A 19616-nucleotide genomic window follows, 5' to 3' on the forward strand; every position below is an offset into this window, starting at 1 on the left:
CATAGTGGTTGCATTGGGGACAAGTTTTCACAGCAACTACTGAAGTATCCTGAAACTTTGCAAGCTTATCTGAGACGTACCGGTCACAACCAACTTAAAAAAATAATGCTTTGATTATTACTTTTCCGGAGTTCCATGCTTTAGATTTTGTGCATCCTGTTTGCAGTGTATGCTTTTAGAAAACCAGCCTTAAGGTAAACACCTCAATTTCTCATGTGCCAGATGGCGGGGGAGGTGGTATTATATAATTATGGCAGAGAAGAGAAAATTCTAATTAAATTACAATTCTTCATCCTTAAGATAATCATTTCGTCACAATTATTTGTGTGGTCTTTTAGCTGTATCATTCTGCTTTATTTGCCCAAACTCTATCAAGGACATGTTGAACAAAGGTATCAGATGGCATTTTACCCTTGGTGGTGTATGAGTAGCCAGACTCCATTTCCTAAATGCACCAGATCATCTCCTGATTATTATTGGCTCTGCAGAGATGTCCCCCTTTGTTACACCAGGATCTGCTGGCTGTGGGTTTGAAACTCAGATTTGCTGCAATTATTATGCTTGTAGTTTTGCCAGCATCCTTACAATGAATATGAGTTTTAAAGTGTTACACAACTTACAACTTTTCTGCACTTTCCCAAATTATACTGACTTGTTGTGATTTAGCCGCAATATTATCCAAAGCTGTATTACACCCAGCAAACAGGTGATACACATGCTGAAGAAATTGAAATTGTGACATAACTGTGACAAAATCAAGTCCCATGTTTCTCTGGCAGGTGGTATTCACAGCTCTGAGTTAATCTATGCATCCATTGTTGCTCGCCTTGATCATTGTTTAATCCATCTTCTGTCTCACGTTCACACACCTGATCGCTGATTACCGTTTAATGGAGGTTTTATTCCTTTATTTGTAATCCCTTGTCCTCATTCCCTCCTCTCTCACTCGCATGCACACCTTCTTTGATCCGAACATACAATTCATTTTTTGTCCACAAATACATTATTGTGATGAAGATGTAAAGACCTTAATAGTTGTGGTTATCCCTTATCTAGAATCACTGCTTAAACAATCACTGAAACTATTTGAGTTTCTAAAGCCTTTGGAGCCCTTTGGGCACACACAAAAGCCCATTGTCCCAAGTCTGACTCGAGGGGCCAATGTTGGTCCTATAAAGGACTTGGGCCTAGTCTTCCCATCAGGAAATTAGAGGAAATACTGTCTATTGTTGGTATGTAATTGATATTGCTACGGTCTACATTAGATGCGTCCCCAAGCCCTTTCCCAGTCCCAGCTCAGTTGACTACTTGGGCAATCTGGACATAATGAGAGTTTAACAGGACAAGTTAATATTTAATAAAATTCCCCTGGAGAACACCGAAAGCTTGAGTGAGAAATCGGGTCTTGAAATGCATTTTAAACTTGTGGGAAGTAAATTCATGCTGGTGGAAGACTTATTGCTAATGGTGAAGTATTCAGCATTGCGGTTTATGATGATGGTTTATGATTTCATATTGAGTTGCCACTTTGCACGAGTTTCTCAGAGCTGATGTCTGCATCATCCATCACCATCATGGTGGTGTCGTTTCCTCAGATACCTCCGGCTGCAGAGCTGGCTGCAGATGGGAAGGTGTTGATACGTGTAGTAGAGCACTGATTGATCAACATCACCAGCAATCAAGTATTGTATATATCCATGTATTACATGCTTGGCATATATTGTGTGAACACACCAAGATATTTATTTACTCAACAGCTATTGTTATCCTCCTGCTTTGAATAACTGGGAGGTAAAGCTATCTGCATGTCATCCGTCTGTCCTTCGTCCTTCGTCCTTCGTCCATTTTCCGAGCAGAACTCAAAAACTGTTGAATATTCCTGATGTCATTTGTTACAAAGATCAGTCTAGTGGTGAGCTGGTGCCTTTTCATGATTAGCGATATTTATATCTGATGAATTTCTTCATGTTTTCATGACTATAAGTTACTTACCCTGAAAATGAGGTTTGTCCTCGTTTCCCGATCAGAACCTCTAAAATGTTGAATATGTTTCAGACAAAACTAACTCTATAGATGGGTTTAGTGGAGAACTGGTGCCGTTTCATGATAAGTGATTAAAAAAAAAAAAAAATTTAATCATGTTTCAGGGGTAGAAACTAACATATTTAGTCAACTAGTCCTTATAATAATAACATATAGTAAAACCCTTAAAAATGGCAAATTTCTACTAGTCCTTATGATACCTTAACTATTGGGCAGTTTGACCAGGACTACAGGACTAGTGCCAAATTCTAACGCTGTGTTTTCATGACATGTTAAGATATACTGAAAATGAAGGTAGTGCTTATTTCTGGAGCAGAACTCTCAAACTGTTACACGGTACATATTTCTTGATGAAACTTGCTGTACAGATCAGTCTAGTCGTGAACTGGCGCAATTTGATGATATGGGATTTGGAGAAATAATGGAGAGCAGTGACCAAGAGTCAAAAGTGGAGAACAAGTCAAACTACATTTCCCAATTGCACCAGATTGGGGACATATGTCAACTCCTGATGACTCTTGTTGATTTGGGGAAAATCTTTTTGGATCATTATTGATTCAGAACTGTTTTGCAATACTTCTGTGGATTCAGGTTAAAGACAGTCCAGTAAGTTTTCATTTGTCTTGACTGTATTGCTTTGGTCAAAATAAATAAAAGCAATCAATGTACACTATATTCCATATACAATAACAATTTTTCTTGATGAAAATATTAGTCCCACTTGGTAAAAATTAATAAACCATATTTTGAAATAGACTGGTAGAAAATAAAAATCTCCATGTGATTGTGTCAGAAATATATAAAGTCCTATTGATTATGGTGCCAAGTTGATACTTGATCGTTATTCTATGGTGAGAGCGTTTGATGTGACGTTTTTCAGATATCAATTTACTTTTATATCAAACATTTCCAACATGCACAGTGAAGGGTTTCAGTAATTGTGGCCATGTCATGTCATTCATAGTGACAAGATGTTGCAGAAATAGGCTTGTACAGTCTGTAACCGTCTGTAACAGGTGTTCCCCAGTCTCTCCCCCCTCACCCCCATTCCTCCCCCCACCCCCCCATGTCCACCTTAGCGGGTTCACTCAACCTGAAATGCTGGGTTTACAGTTCAAAATATTGTAGGATAGGATTGGCTTTACACGTTCTTCATTATGAGCTTTTACTGGAAATACATGTTTACTGTTAATAATATTAATTGCCATGTGAGCCGGATGAGAGATGAATGTACATGGTTGGTTGTTGATGTGGGCTAGTGGTCGATGGTGAGTTGTTTGAAGTCTTCACGGTGATGTTAAAATGAAGAGAAAAATTAAGTTTGACAAATTAATGTCAGTGGCTAGTTTCTCATGATAGATTAATGTCAGTGGCTAGTTTCTCATGATAGCCGGATCCTAAGAATGCTTTCACAACAAGATTTTTTTTTAGCATTTTAATCCTATTTTTGACATTTATAATGACACACCTTTGAATGTCATATTCCCTTAAGGCATCTATATGGCAATGAAAGCCACAGTCTTGTACGGGGACGTTCTGTTCATCTTGATTGGAGAGTTCCCCATGATTTTTTCTGGATTGAAACATTCCTGGATTAACGATTTTATGAGTGTATGAATGTCTTGATTGTTATATATGATATAAGAGAATACTTGATCAGTTCTTATTTAACTTCTAGTGAGTAGTATTTGTAGACGTTCCAGTATTTGTCCCGATGTCAGGGGTTCTTAATAAATGGGATGCAGATTAATCAGGTTCCACTGTACAGGATGGCAGGACATGCATGTTAGTAATGAATATGATCCAAGACCCTGTTTTTGCGACAGTTTTTTACCGAAAGGTACATTTTCTTAGTATGCTCTTAAAACCGAATATATTTTGTCCTACTGAAAAAATATAAGCCACCTTTTATATCATGGAAGAAGAAGCCTCGCACAATATGTTTGTATGAATAGGGAAAATACGAAAACATATCTCCAAACTAATATAGGGAGAATTTGTTACAAAAATATTTCTAAAACATACCGCTATTGACATGATAATTACATATTGTTTATTTAACTGTTAATATCTCTTTATTGAAATGTCATGTTTCAGTTTTATTATTCTGAAACACCTGTTGCAATATGTCATATGTATATTTGTTACATAGAAATCAATACACATGCAAAAAATCAGACAAGCTTTCCACGCTTTGGTGAAGTATTGTGTTAAAATTTTGATTATATTCCTCCCTGCTTTTCTGTCTATCCTTTAGAGAAGTGTTATGTAACATGTAGGCTGAAGCAACACCTGCCCAGTTGGTCCCTGTTAGTATTAATTTGAGCAAAGATTGCTGAGCGATGGTTAGTGTTCAACTTGTGTGTTTTATTGACCCAAGTCATCCTGTGTTTGTTGGAGAGAGATGACACAAAATGCGATGTTTTGTCCCAGCTTGAAGCAAGATCAATACTGTGAATGGTTGGAGTAGAGATGTGATGTGAAGATCAAGCTGGAAGGGTGTTTCCCCCTGCACAATTTCTATCTTACAACTCCATCTGTAGTTAAGCATACTATCTGCAGCAAATTCCACAGTAGATATCATAAATGGATTCTATTATTATCTTGGCGTGGAGCATCATGTGACCAACCTCTGCATCCAATACCTGTCATAGCTCTCCTTGCTTACCTGGCGAAGGTGGCAGAAAAGCTCACGACACATCAGGATACATTTAGTAAAATTACCATTGATCCTAGTGGCGGTTCTCCCTGATCCACCCGGCACCTGTCGTGTCACCTGACCTGGTTATTTGTTATGCGTGGCCTATGAAACACATAGAAAGCAAATATTTGTCTGTTCTCCAATCCCATTATCAAGGACTCGGACCTGTCATAGCCTGGGCTTTCAATAGAAGAGAGGAGGGTGGACAGCCTGATCTCGTTATAGAACTTGTCTCATTGCTTGAGGGGGGACAGCAATTACTGGAACAGCACGCGGGAGGGATATTGTTTGTGAAAAAAGCGTGAAGCGGGAGAGCGTGGCCGTGTTGACATTCAGGATACAGGGAGAGTTGAAAGCGTGGGGCTCAGCAGTGACTGACCTTTCTATGAGCAGTTTGATCACTGCACGACTAGCAGTAATAGCAGTAGGCTGGAGTGATTGCCGGAACAGCCAACAAGCCAGCTGTCTATAGGTCTCCCGTCACAGTGATAGGTCAAGTCCGGGTGTGCTACTTCATTGTGTACAGCCCTCACTCACACAACTCTTTCTTCTCTCACAGGCCAGGGATAAGTGACTGGCCACATGTATGTAGTTTAGGTGACCCACTATGTATGTATGCTGGTACAACTACGGATTGCCCCACCCATCAGCAGGACCCACTGCTCTCCAAACCACCCCAACAGTCAGTGCCATCCCTCAAGCCACACCCGCCCCCTCCCCAGCGGATCTTCTCCTGCCGGTGCCCACCTCTGCCTCTGCCGCTGCCGTTGCTGCCGCTGCTCAGCAATCCATCATCACCCCGTTAGCTGTGTCCAGAAAGGTAGGTTCTCTCACCTGGGAAAATTACTACTTTGAGAGATGTGACATGCTTGTCTTTGAGTCCTTTAATGGGCTTTGCTGTGTTAAGAGTTTGGTTTGTGTTGTCAGGTTATGTTAATGTGTTTACATCTTCATGATGTGAGATACGATGTATGAGGATAGTTTCTGTTCTAGACATCTGTTGATTACGAGCTTTGTATATGCCAGCATTGAAAGGCTTGTTAAATCACCATCACGACTTGCAGTCACTCAGCATTTAAAACCAAATTCATATAATTGAGGGATATGACATTTAGGCAGTGTCAATTCCTCTGTCGCTATGAATGAAGGCAAGTTGGAGCCAGAATTGAACGGATGTTGTGACCCACGTGTTTAACACTGGGATGTAAGGTGCTCGTGGCTATGAATGAAAGATGGGAGCCAGGTCCACCATCGGCTGGTCAGGTGGTAGTCAGTTCTGCCATTGTGCTGACTTAACCTCTGTTTAACCACAATAGAATTTGAAAGAGATTTACTTGAATGTGTGTGTGGATGTTAAAGTGACAGGAATTGTTAGATGAGGTTGTCAGGGGCGACGGGGAATTGTGTCTGCTATTCAGGCCTGGGGTATATGGTCTGTGTTTTATGACCAGATTGTATAGACACCTCTCTCTCGCACAGTGAAACCACTACACGCAAATACCATCATAAATTCTGCCCAGCTCCTGGTAGAGATATTTGCACCCCCCTCTTGATATCCCGTTACAAATAAATGTCATAAATATATTTGTGGACACCACTCAGACTACCCCTAATTCTGTTTGAAATGTACACCCATAATAAAAGTTGTGATAGTGTGAGCTTTGTCTCATATCTGCCCCCCCCCCCCCCCCCCCCAACCTGATATGGATCATCTCGTCTGAAAATATTGACATGGCAAACAAAGATTGTGCAATCTGTAATAGCTCAATTATCAAAAGCAAAAGTATCGCCTACGTGTTAACCACATCAGGAAATAGTCCACTGCACTGGGTAATAAATAAAATATTTTTTGGAAATTCTGAATCAAAAGTGAAAATGTTCAAATTGTTTTTAAACAGCACAGGAAGTATTTAAGTGACGGAAATATTTGAAAGCCAACTGACTTTGGTAACAGGTGTTGTTTATGCAGCTACAAAACCAGTATTCATGGTATTCATGATTACAAAGCAAGAGGAAGTATATTGGAGAGGGTATTTCCATTGTAAGAAAGAGGAAAGAGAGCTGATCTTTAGGAACATTGAAGTAAATTGCTCGGTTGGAGGAAGTTTGTTACAATTAATTGGTGGAGACTGATTTTTTTATTTGTTTTCATGGGAATAGGTTGGGAAGTTGGTTCTGTCGGGGAAGTGTTAAACCTGGTTTACTGAATGAATGACTTTTGTATTTGAGCATATAACATAAGTCAATGTCGCCATGTAAATTGTCATGCAATCTCTAGTATTGACATGGAATAATTATATTTATTTGTTGCATTGTCAAGTGGATAAGAAGGCGCTCTGTGTATTTACACTTCTGGCTGACTTGTTTGCTGTGCTAACAAGGAGCAATGTCTTTGTGAAACAAATCCTCTGCTTACACTCAGTTGTTTCCCATCCTGGTATCTTGGCCACATGTACTGCTGTGTGATACGTTACATAACAGCAGCTGGGGGCGGGGATGTCACCTGCTGCAAATTGACCAATGGTCAATTGGATGGGACAAAGGCTAGCCACCTAGATTAGTATCAATGCCAAACATCAACAGTGGGATATGAGGTTGTTATGTAATGGTGAATAACAGCTGTATACAATGGCTAGAACTAGTGTATGTAATGGTTGAAATGAGAACAATGTTGTTGTGTAGGCCAGCAGGAAGGGCCCCATTCTGACCAGTAGTGCTTGGCTTATCCTGCATCCCAGCTGCTCAACCCCATCCTCCACACAATACACTGGATAAAAGATATCAGTTGCATTCAAATATTTAGATTCATTGTTAGAATAGGATTGAATAGTTTCTTATTCTATATCCTCCAGAACAAAGGATTGATGGTTATCATCCTATAATAATTCAAGTGGCATTCATATCTTTAAAATATAAATGTAATTGTTTTGCACCTGGCATCATTGTGCAACTATAACCATGTTCACAAAGCGGGAAAAGAGTCAATACTTTATCACTTTATCATTGATTGTGGAAACATCCTTACAGGAATGGCACTGAAACTGCAACTGTGCAGAATTAATGTACCTTTTCCCAACATGGGTGTCAGCATCAGGTAGTTGTCCAGGCTTTCCCTGTCATATTAATATCCACCACTGATTTGTCAACTTAAGATGTGGCTCTAGCTTTGATTCAGGAGATCTTTCATTGTATCTTGTGTCATGTTCTACTTCTGCTGGTAGTTTTAATTAACAAAATGCTGTTCCTCAGTCTTCAGAATGTTCTGTGAGAAATCCCGCCTAATGTAATAGAAAAATATTATTTTGAAGGGAAGTTGATTCTAGAGGGCCATGTTTCACTGACAGGGTCATCTGTCAGACTTGTTTTGTCTGAAAAATAATATGAATGTATGACAGGTACGTGTGGGAGAAAGTGTGCTAATTGATAGAGTAGATGTTTGAGGGTGGAGTTCTAGGTACTGGAAAGCCAACACCACCTTATATCCTGGACTGCCCGATTAATTGCTGTGTATCACAGCTGGGCCTGATAGTGCTTTTCATTTGCTTCAGATCGCTGTTAACAGCCTGCCATGTGTATTAAATGCTTTTTCTGGGTTATAAAATCAAATGGTTTTCCATAAAAGCCGTTGTTCTAACATTCCCAGGATGAAATAATGGGGACGTCGGCTTTGTGTCACACAGGGGTGCCTGCTTGGTGGCTGGTTATTTTCGGAAGAGATTGTAGACAATAAAGCTGCAGCAATCAATAAGTTTAATTGATAGTTAAGCTCTTGTCAAAATTGACATGGGGTAAACTGTTTTGAAAATAAGCTTTTGATGTATGGTAAGGGACAGTGCAGTCATGCATGCTCAAGTTATGTGGAGCAAGAAAAAAGCTTTCATGGAGGGTGTTTTATGGCTCCTCGTGTAATGAACAGAGGTTTTTCCCTTGACTAGGTGCAACCACTTGTACAAGAGCAGGGTGGAGCTTGCATCAAACTATCCAGTTGGCCTTACCCCGATGAAACTGCAAGAATAAGCAGCAACAGTTTCAAATGTATCCACTTACTCTGTAATTTGCTGTTCAGAGATAGAAGCTTATTACCACCCATGGCTATAGCTCAAAGACTATGACTATAGATCTAAGTTGTTTTGACAGACAAATCAGATTCAGGTGTCTTCCTTGACATTGGTAACTGGAGAAGGCTGAGATGAGGCTGTCATATGAGTGCTTAGGAGAACTGCAGTCTGCAGACTGCCAGGAATGTTCCCTTGTATCGCTCATCTGTGGCTTGTTATACCATGCCAAAAGGAACTAAGTACAAAGGACTTTCTGTACTTACAGAGGCATCCTACATCATTCAGTGGATATTATTTATCTCTTTTCGCTGCCATTGCATGGCTTTTGAGCCTGACTTGAATGGCACAACTCTAAAAGTACCTGTCCAATCAAATAACCATGAGCAAGAGAAATCGTGTAAGTTTGAGGTAGGAGTATTGGTCTGTTGGAGGTTATGACATCATTCGGGGGCACGGGTGGCCCAGTCGTCTAAGGTGCCGCGATTCGCTGTGCAGAGTTGCGTCCCTTGGGCACGCCAAAAACCTATGATTGTGGGTTTCGAATCCCGGTTTCAGGACTTATGTTTCTAGGTTTGTCACCACCATACCCGTGCTTGTGGGTTTCATCGAAGTGGTAAATGTCTGAGATTCGCTGAGCAGAGTTGTGTCCCTTGGGCACGCCAGAAACCTATGAATGCACCTTAATAGGGTTGAATACACCTTAATAGGGTTGAATACACCTTAATAGGGCTGAATACACCTTAAATGGGTTGAATACACCTTACTACATGTCAGACTCTGTTTTTCTGAAAGTTTATATGTAGGTATGACAGGTGTGTGTTAATTCATAGAGTAGATATTGGAAGGTACATCTCTAGGTACATGACACCAAATTCTATCCTTGACTGGCTGATCTGGTAGATTGGGTCTCATGTTCTTTTTCAGTGTTCATATCAATTGGAGGTCAGGAAAGTATAAAAGTTGAGTTACAGTACAATGTTAAATAACTGCTATGGTCAATATTTGCTTGTTGCCGATGTCGCAGCCCGATATAAACGTAAAAACCCATTATCATTGCAGCCCTCTTATTTAAAGTGGGCGATATCAAGTCGTATACGTCAGACAGGGACTTGGTGTATTTAGCCATGGAAATAGTGGCCTTTGTGAAGGGTCATTATTGAGATGGTAGTTTTTATATCCATTGGTGTCACTAACCAGGAATGGGGACATTCATTTGGTGGTATCTTCAGCCAAGCAAAAATATGGACTGAGTACTGGGTTGAAAAAAACCCATTGAATGATGGCATGAATTAGATTATGTAACCTAAAACTAGCTGTGTGTCAGAATGAAATCAAATCAAAGATATCTGCAATATTTATTCCGGATTTGAGTAATCTGTCATCTGTATTAATTTAATCTGATTTTAATCACCAGTTGCTTTAAGGCTGCAGAACCTACCATCTGTTGGTCTGCAGTTCAGTCTAGAATCTGTGCTTTCCCATATTGGCCATGTGAAGTATGAAAACCTGAGAAACCCAAGCAACTTTGTTTTTGTAGGGCTACCAGAAACCTGAAGAAGTTGGAAAAATAGAGGGGCTGTGTCAATTATAGCAGCTTGGGCTGACTGATCAGCAGTGACACTTAACTCCATATCAGTTTTCACTTTCCTTTGAAACAGGAGTAGGGCAAGGTTTGGCAAGAAGGATTGACTGCACGGAATTAGGTGATGGCCTAGAAACACATGATGGGGGAAGGCCGCATCCAACCACTTGTGCCTCTCTTGTACTCCATGTTCCAGTCGATGGCCATATTTACAAGTAGGCCTGCCTTGTTGCTTGCAGGAAACAACATAATTCCACTGGGGTGTGTGGTATTTGTCAAATGATTTGTCACACTGACAGTTCCATATTATGACATGGAGTAGGTGACATCAAGCGATTGTCTTCAGCATGTGGGGATGCCATGCAGGATGATCATATTAGGGGATCTCAGCTTTGGAGATATTTGTTACTGATACTGTCTTGTTGGTGGTTGTTGAGTAGGGTTCCTTGTCGATTGTCTGCTTGAGTGATGGGGATGTCCACAGTTCACTATCATCATCCATTTTTAACAGTCATGGGAACATTTCCATTGTGGTTTCAATTCCTTTTTCCCCACCCGGGGGCCCAGCCCTGTCCACCTTCCCACACCAGTAATGGCTGACCCACATTCGCTGTTTGTCTCACCTTGCCTGGTTCAAGCTCAGTGATGGCCGAGGCCAGATCTGCAGTGGACATAATTGTAAAAATTGTACATTATGCAGATTTCACACCAATAGTGGTGCTATTACCAATTCCCCATTCAGAAGGTAGTGTAACGGATGTGGAGCGTGCGCCATTGATTACTACTGTCGGGGACCTGCTGGCCAGACACAATGGTCAGCTGGTAGGCAGGTGTGTCCAGATCAGGCTGCAATTACACTCCCAAGTCACATTCTGCTAATTTGCTCACCTCAGCCTTTCTGCTTGTGTGATCCTGTCATCTGAAATGAGACGGGTATAATAACAGTTTAGACTGCCACAAAATATCATTTCTAGTTCTTTTTTTGTTTTCATGAAAATATTACTTTTCCTAGTAATGCTAACATAGATATGGCATATGGTATATAGTTATTATGACATGAATATTGTATACAAATAACTCAGCCATTGCTTGCACAGCAGATATGCATACTTAAATAATGAAAAAGGGCTAAGGTAAAAGGCCATTCATGAATGAAAATGTCAAAGTAAATTTTATTTTGAAATATTGATAGGAATCATGAATGTAAGAGACGGATCAACCTCACAGTGAAATCCTTAATGTAATACACCGTGAGTTGAGTGGCAAATACACTGATCTGCATCACCGTTCCCACAGTGAACCGCCTCATTGGCTCTAATTGGAACATGGGCCTTGTAATGAGGTGTCCAGTATCTTCAAGAAATTCCATGTAATCTATCATTTTCTGATACTGACACTGTTTCCCATCATGCATTGCTAGAGCTTCAGGAGCCAGGGAAAATTCTTCAAATTTTATGACTTTTTCATCAGCCACAAGTGTTGTTTATGAGATCTTAATGTGATAGTACTGATGTTTTAAATGAAATAATCATCTCTTTAAAATTGTTTCACCAAAATTAGTTTATTTTATTGGCTAAATTTGGGACTTAACCAAATGATAAATTGGCAATTGCTCGGTCTATGACTTCAGTTTGGAGCAAATGTATGTCTTTGCACCAGTTATTTTAATGTAATCATCATGATGACTTAAACAAAGCAAACTGTTTTGGTACTCGGCAGAATGTCATTTCCATGCATAATCTGGAGAATTGTAACACTTGTAAAGTGCCATATGAGAAACAAATTCAAATGACTTAACCTTTCGTTTCTGTATTTGCAGTGATATTTTATTTTTCCTAAGGTCTGTATTACAGTCGTGTCCTATTGAATTGCACTTTCACAATGTCTTTTTTCTGACTTCAAAATGTCTCCACCATTATGATAATTTGGACCTGCGTAGGTGATGACATGATGTCCACCATGTCCTTCAGGAACAAGCATAAATGGAGGACATTGCATGTTCTTCATTCATTTTGCGACCTGTCTGATTTACCGGTTCCAAAGCTGGTGTAGCCTGTTAACAATTATGGGCAGCAGGTAGTGGATGCAGGAGTACTGTCCACAGCTGCCACCGGCTCCCACCTCCAGTAGAGCCCTCGCTGCCTGGAAGTACAGACCATGCTGTCATCCGACTCTCTGTCCTGACATTTGAAGGAAGCTTGTCAGCTGTTTGCCAGCTTGCAAGCTCTACAAGTCCCCGGGAAGGATTATCTTGTTGTTGGAACAACTAGAGTCTTCTGTAATTGTGATACAGGAGATTACTTCACATATGCCAAGAATGCCCATAGTTGCCTTTGGTTTGCAAGTTTCCCATGTTCGCAGCTCATGCTGCACTGTAAATTGATACATGTTGGGGTCGATTTGAAAATATAAAAAATATTAATCACGGCTAGCATATGGCGAGTGGTCATGTGTTTTTATTTTCTGCAAACATCTGTGTTTGTTTCTCTCTGATGCAAGAGACCAAATTGTGGATGCAACCACTAGAAGATATTCCCCTGGCTGTGAGATCATGTCATTGCCATACAGTTTGCAGATGTAGTGTATAATGCTTTTACCACCAGGGCTCTTAAACAGCCGTGACAGCCAGTTTGACAGCCTTGTTAGCTGAATAACTATTTAGTTATTTGAGGAAGCAATATTTTCCGTTTCCTTCAATGATAAGTCCATATGTCTATCTCAGCTTTAAATGTACCGTAATGCAGGAGTTAATTGTTGTGAGATAACGTGAGCGAGTCTGCAGCTTGCTCCCTATCGACAGAACACATGTATTCAGGAAGGAAGGGTGTTCAGTCTATCACACGTGTCTTCTCCATTCATTGCTGTTCTTAACTCTTTCATCACTGGCTGCCCCAGAGTTATGTCCCTTGAAACCCTGCAGTCCCTGACACTGACAAGGCCTGTACACTGGCCTCCCTGGCAGTATTATTAGAAAATCACACCATCATTTTTGATGCACTTTTTCTACCAGAAACTTGCTTTTAATATACATTGATCATATACCATTGTAAAGAGGATTAAGTATACTTTAATATTCTTTGTTGTTATTGTCTCTAACCTTTGTCATTATCTAATTACAGGTGTTTACAAGTGAAATAAAACTTGAAAACACTGAAAAAATGAAAACAGACAATGAATTTTGGCTCAAATTGTATTAAAAATCACAAAACTAAATCACAGATACAAGGTAAACATAACACAGTGGTCTTGTCATCTTGGACGGCACAGGTAATCGCAGGTGTTACAGGTAAATTCTCTTCATGCACATCTGTAAACAAATAAACAAGTTTACAACTCTTGGTACTGACTTTGTTTTCTATACTGATGTCACATATTACTTATGATACACCTACAGCCTCTTAGGTAAACTCGTTAACACAGGTAAACTTGTTAACGCAGGTAAACTCGTAAACACAGGTAAAAACAAATATTTGATTTATTTTGTTCTTTTTCAGGATTTGAAACAAAAATTAAGTATTTAAGTTTTTAAAAAGTAATTTATCACATTACATGAACATTGAACCACAGCTACTATAAGAATGACATCACAGGGAAGATATCACAGATTGATCTGAAGAGGGAAAGATTGTAAAAGGACAGAAAGATCGTAAATTCAAGTTCTGCAAATATAAAAGTTGTGATAACATATTTACAATACACTGCTATTTACAACTGCATAATAAATTAAATCAGTACTTTATTAAATCAATTAATAAATAAATAATTTATACAGTTACTAAAATTTAAATTAAGATGTAAAAAACAAGAGAACAAACATGATTATAGAAATAAATTTTATTCAAATTGAGCGAAATATAAGGACATACGACAAACCGGCAAACTACAATTCGGATTGCGATCAGAAAAATAATTTTTAAAAAAAAGAAACAAATACGTCATGCCACTCACCTTTGTTGTTGTTGTGATCGCTCGTTCACGTGTAGGCTGCATTCTCATTCGTCGCACTGATAATCCGTTCAAACACAGAATCGTTGTAAAACAGTTGGAAAAAATCAATAGCATGACTCTTCACTCACCGTAGGTGTCAATATATATATATTCTTGAGTCCTGTCGCCTCTTCAAAATCCCTCATGTCTCCACTGTTGTGGTCCCTCTGCCACTCCCATTCTTGAAAGTTGGCGGGGGGGACACCTCGTCGAAACCGTCAAAATCTTCACCAAAATATTCGCGAAATTCCCTCTCCCCTTCGCTTGAATTATTCAATTCAAACACATTATTATTCCCGATAGAGTCGTTGTTAATCATCTGATCGCTATCCGAATCGTAGTTGGCCGCCATTACGCTTGATTTACGATTCAAGCGAGAAAAATACCTGTCGCGAAAACAGGTGACATCCGCGATTTTCGCGCCAAAAAGACGGGGAAATTCCATAGAATGACGTGTCAATCACGTGTATATCTCGTTTCCATATTTAGAACGAGATTACACACGAGAAAGGAAGTAGAAAGAGCGATTTTGTAAACACGCTCGCGCCGCCCGATTTATCGGGCAGCCGGGTGTGGGGCTTGGACAGTTCTCGCCCGATTTTTCGGGCAGCCGGGTTCTGGGACACGGTTTATGCTGCCCGATAAATCGGGCAGTCGGGGCGAAAGGGTTAATGGAGGTCTAAATTGTCATCTGGCCCTTGCTATCCTTGAGCCAAACTGGCTCATTCCTCTGAGATGTTTCAATTCGCTCAGGAATATTGCGTCCCTTATCCATACCAGGTTCCTATGAGCCAGCAATGTATTTGGTCAATGGTGTAGAGATGTTGAAGATTTCGAACAGAGCTTGTCACTGATTAGTTAATTCAAATTAGAGCACATGAAGTTTTAACTGTAGATATCCTAACCCATGCTTGCCGTAAGAGTCGACTATGCTTGTCTTAAGAGACGACTAACGAGATCAGGTGGTCAGGCTCACTGACTGGGTTGACGCATGTCATTGTATCCCAGTTGTGTGGATCAATGGTCATGATATCAATGACCGGATTGTTTGGTCCAGACTTGATTTTATACAGGCCACCGTCATATAGCTGGAATATTGCTGAGTGCAGCGTTAAACATCAGACAGAACTATCAGAAGGGTGATGAGAGGGAGGGGGAAGGAGAGAGCAGGTTGCTTGATCCATCGACATTGAATACAGGATGTTGAGCTACATTTTGGTTTGAAGATTTACAGCAGTCTGACATGATAGGGATCTTTTCTAATTATTCAGTGCAAGTGAAAGCAGACAGTGCATATGGTAAGGACTTGATCCAGTGCCTTTATGCTGTGAAATCCCTGTTTGCATCCTGAGATTGAAATGCACTCTGTAGTAGGGTATAAATTTCATATCTACCTGGATACTCCTGCCTGGAGGAGTTTCCATTCTTGTGATATACACACTTTACAACAAAAGCAGTGGCTGATGAAACTGTCCCTACATCATGACTTTACTCATGGATGTGGGCTGGCATCAGGATTACCCCCGAAACATACGACTCTGAGAAGCTTGGTTACCATGGCCAGTTGCAGCTTGGGACTTATGCTTTAATAGAATTATCTCATTGTCCAGTCTCGCCCTGTCCTTGCGAAACTTTGGCTACCAGCAGCGAGCCTTCAAACAAGCAGTCAGTCTATTTGGGGAAGGCCACACCCTCTAATGACTGGCTGCAGTGCAGCTGGTTGGGAGGCGTTGACAAAATGACAGAGAATTTGGTATTTCCTGACAGAGCAGAGAGGAAACGTGAACTGTGATTTCTGTCTACTGTGGGTCTATTTGAGTCACTGTGAACTCTGGACTCCGCAGTGCAAATGGCAACTGCATATTGTATGTTTCTGCGTGTTTCAATACACCAACAATAAGCCACTGAAGGAAATCGCATAACCTTAACCTTTCTTTTGTAATTCAACATGAATCCGTATTCTATTCTGAAAGGGCCAAGATTTACAAAATTTGAAGATGGATGTGGTGATCTTTGCAGGATTGAATTAAGGCTGTCTTGATTGTAAGTGATTCAGAAATAGAATCATCAAGAGAAGATTCAAGGATTTTTATTGTTGAAAACCTCTCACATTGTACAAATTTCCCATGCATTTTCTGCCAATTCTTTGTATGTGTAGATGATATAACTGGAATAGTGTTCAAAGCAGGTTAAACCCAACTCGCTCACTCACTCACTCACTCACTCACTCACTCACTCACACTGACGGAACGGGTGGTCAGGCTCGCTTACTTTGTTGATGCATGTCATAGGATCCCAATTGCTCGGATGTTAATCACTGGATTGTCTCGTCCAGATGCATTTATTTACAGACCACCGTAATTTAGCTGGAATATTGCTGAGTGAAGCGTTAAACTCACTCACTCACTCACTCACTCTGTGGTTCATAGCTTCCATGAGTTACTAATCCCGTGGTCCACAGGTTGATTCAATAACCTTATCTCTGAAGACATATCTGACCTGGCATTTTCCTTCTAATTTCATGCAAGAATTCCTGTTAGTTGAAACAAACCCTGAAACAAGGCAGTTACACAGCAGTAGACCCAGTCTTGGATTGACAGGGGAATGCGATGTATTCCGACAAGGAGAGGGATTTGGAATGTCACAACTCCTGCTGTAGTGGAAGTTGATGATGTTGTATGAGCACCTTGGTGCAGCAGTTCTGGTCACTGATGGTGCGCACCAGAGGACTGGCTTACTTGTTGCACATGTGGAGACCATGCCCCGCCCTGTCACCTTGACCTTTGTGGCACATGTTCCTCTGTTGGAAGTGATGGGAGAGGGTCGGGAAGAATCCCAGTAAGAGTAGAAACATTCTTCTAAACGATTTCAACATTGTTGAGGCAGATGTGACTCACAATATTATTTCTTGCCACAAGTGGGTAAAAGCATAATTTTTCTCTCCAATAAATTTGCGCTGATACAGTGAAAATAGAAAATAATAAAGTTGAAAACTTCCCAGCACTTGATAGTATGGTATACAGTAAATATGCAGGACAGTAGTTCGGATTTCAGTGGAAATATATGTGTGATTTTTATTTTTTAGCAGTACGCAGTTCTGTGAAGTTTGAAAGGATAAACGAGTGATAAAAGATATGATCATTGAGAAACTTCAACAGGCCTTTTGTGCGATTGAGTAAGGTTCAAGCATGCACACGTGCCTGGGGCAAGTTTGAAGCATTTATGTGAGGAATCCGACAACTCTACTGGCCTATGACAGCAACCCAACAAAATGGGAATATACCTCATCCATTTGATCGCTGGTCGTATTAACACAAAGAGCACATGCTTCTGTTTGGCATTTCCTATGTTGTATTGGAGGAGTATCAAGTTGAAAATGGCCTTAACCTTTCAGACCATCTCAATTTATTTTTTTTTGTTATGTGGGGTTAGTGTTTTCTATGTATTGTTCTATGTGTTCATACCGCATCTCCGAAGCTCATTGTTCTCTCTCGAAGCGTTTATGGTGCACCAGCTCTGAAGTCGCTGAATAATTGTTGATGCTTATTGATTCTCCGACACGGCTGAGTGGATTTGCTGAATTGAGTCTAAATAAGTTCAGTATTGTCAATACTAAGGTTAAAAAAGCTTTTAATATTTGGAAAATGTTTACGGGCTGATTTTGTCATTTTCGATAGTACTCAATTGAATTGAGTAATAAGGACGAAACAGGTGGTTAGGCTAAAGTTTTCATTTCTCCAGGGGCAAAAAGAGGTAATAGAATGTCGTTGAGGAAGGTAGTGGGAGAAGAAGACTGTTGTTTAGGAAAATTACAACATTCTCAGAGTGGACTTAATGGAGTCAACGAGTGGATCTTGAGATCTCGACTGCTTGTTGAAGTTGATGGGGAATTAGTGGTAGCTTAGTTACTTAGGCGGCATTGCTGATTCTGTATTCGGTAATTTGGCCCCCACTGCAATTCTGTTGATAGAACAGTTGAAGGGGTGTCTGGTAGCCGAGTGGGTGATCTCATCTCTTGCATGGATGACAAGGTTTTTCCTATGATCCTCAATACTGAATCCTGGCAGAAGAGGTCTCTGGTATCTTGAGCTAGTTTTAAAGGGGGACTCTACTGCGTCATGTTCAGCTTAGTTCCAGATGGTTGTTATCTTACCTTGCTTGGTTTCAGAGACAGGGGTTTTGGTAACTGTTATGTTGATAAACAACAACATTGATGAAAGCAGACAAACAAATGGCGTTTGAAAGATCTGAATGAAACTTGCAGCTTTAGGTGTCGACTAAATGGGTAAAAGGAAGTGCGAAATGTGTAGGACCCGGCTGATTGTGTACCATCGTGCCCCCTTGACATGGAATGTTGGTCTTGCTATCAATCACTACTCCATAACAGTCCTCGTGATTCTTCCAAGTCTTCACCAATTTGGTGTCAGCCGTTGTTACCTCATTCAGATGCAGTAGATAGGTTTTAGAGAAATATTTCATGTACTTACTTTCTGATAAATCATATTGTGAGTGAGTGGCAAGATAAGTCATTGTGGCAGAATTTCGAACGGACACTTGAAGGTTGTCAACCGTGAAGACTGACAGTCCTTTCAGTGTATTGCTCCAGGGAGTTAGTATGTTGATTTTAGTGTGTTCTTTTTCCTTTGCCTTCCCCATAATAACAGTCCTATAAAATATGCATCTGAATTGTGTTGAAACATGTCATTTCCTCACACACGTTACTGTTCATTGATTCACAATGGTGAAAAATATTGTTATTCAGTTTCATTACAGTTCCCATTTTACGCACAAGGCAAAAAACAACTAGCTTCCTTTCAAATGTGATGTCCAACTATGAAAAATGTAGAACACTGAGGCAGGCTTTAATTGGAGATTTTGTATAATATATAAGTTTTGTTTTGTGTAATGTGAAATTAATAAGATGTTTCCCCATCACAGCGCCATGCAGCGTGGATTAAGCCCATGTGGGCTTTACGCTATTATCTCTGTGTTGGCGTTCTGGTGCGTGTGAGAAAACAGGAACAAAAGTTGCCTTCCTGGCAGCATCAAGTGATTAAACTACCTTCCATTGCCGGGCGCGCCGTTCAATAATTAAACGCATCACATTCACCTTTTCCCCGAGTGTGAGTCTCTTTACAAAGTGTTTGTATAATGTTTCTTTTATGAGATGGTGGGGATCATACGTGGTAGAGCTTGCTTGGCCAGGTCAAGTGAGAAACGAGGACCTGTACTTCTGTGTCAAGTT

The 19616-nt window shown here is 40.3% G+C and overlaps 1 protein-coding gene across 8 annotated transcripts in view; it reads left to right on the forward strand.

The window, feature by feature from the left end:
- Positions 1–19616, forward strand: part of LOC139478473 (polypyrimidine tract-binding protein 2-like) — a 153366-nt gene that overhangs the window by 49745 nt on the left and 84005 nt on the right. Inside the window, exon 1 of one of the 8 annotated variants that reach the window (XR_011654308.1) lies at positions 4741–5564. The exons of 2 other annotated variants lie outside the window; for them this stretch is intronic. Coding sequence is in view for 5 of the 6 variants with exons in the window: in XM_071260942.1 (XP_071117043.1) it covers positions 5352–5564 (213 nt within the window). In the remaining variant the exon portion in view is untranslated. Of the gene's footprint in view, positions 1–4740; positions 5565–19616 lie in introns of those variants that run through there. 5 more of the 8 variants (XM_071260942.1, XM_071260944.1, XM_071260943.1 and 2 more) reach the window with 5 other exon arrangements.

This window comes from Haliotis cracherodii, unplaced genomic scaffold, assembly GCF_022045235.1.
Source record: "Haliotis cracherodii isolate W230 unplaced genomic scaffold, xgHalCrac1.p SCAF_4, whole genome shotgun sequence".
Lineage (NCBI taxonomy): Eukaryota > Metazoa > Mollusca > Gastropoda > Lepetellida > Haliotidae > Haliotis > Haliotis cracherodii.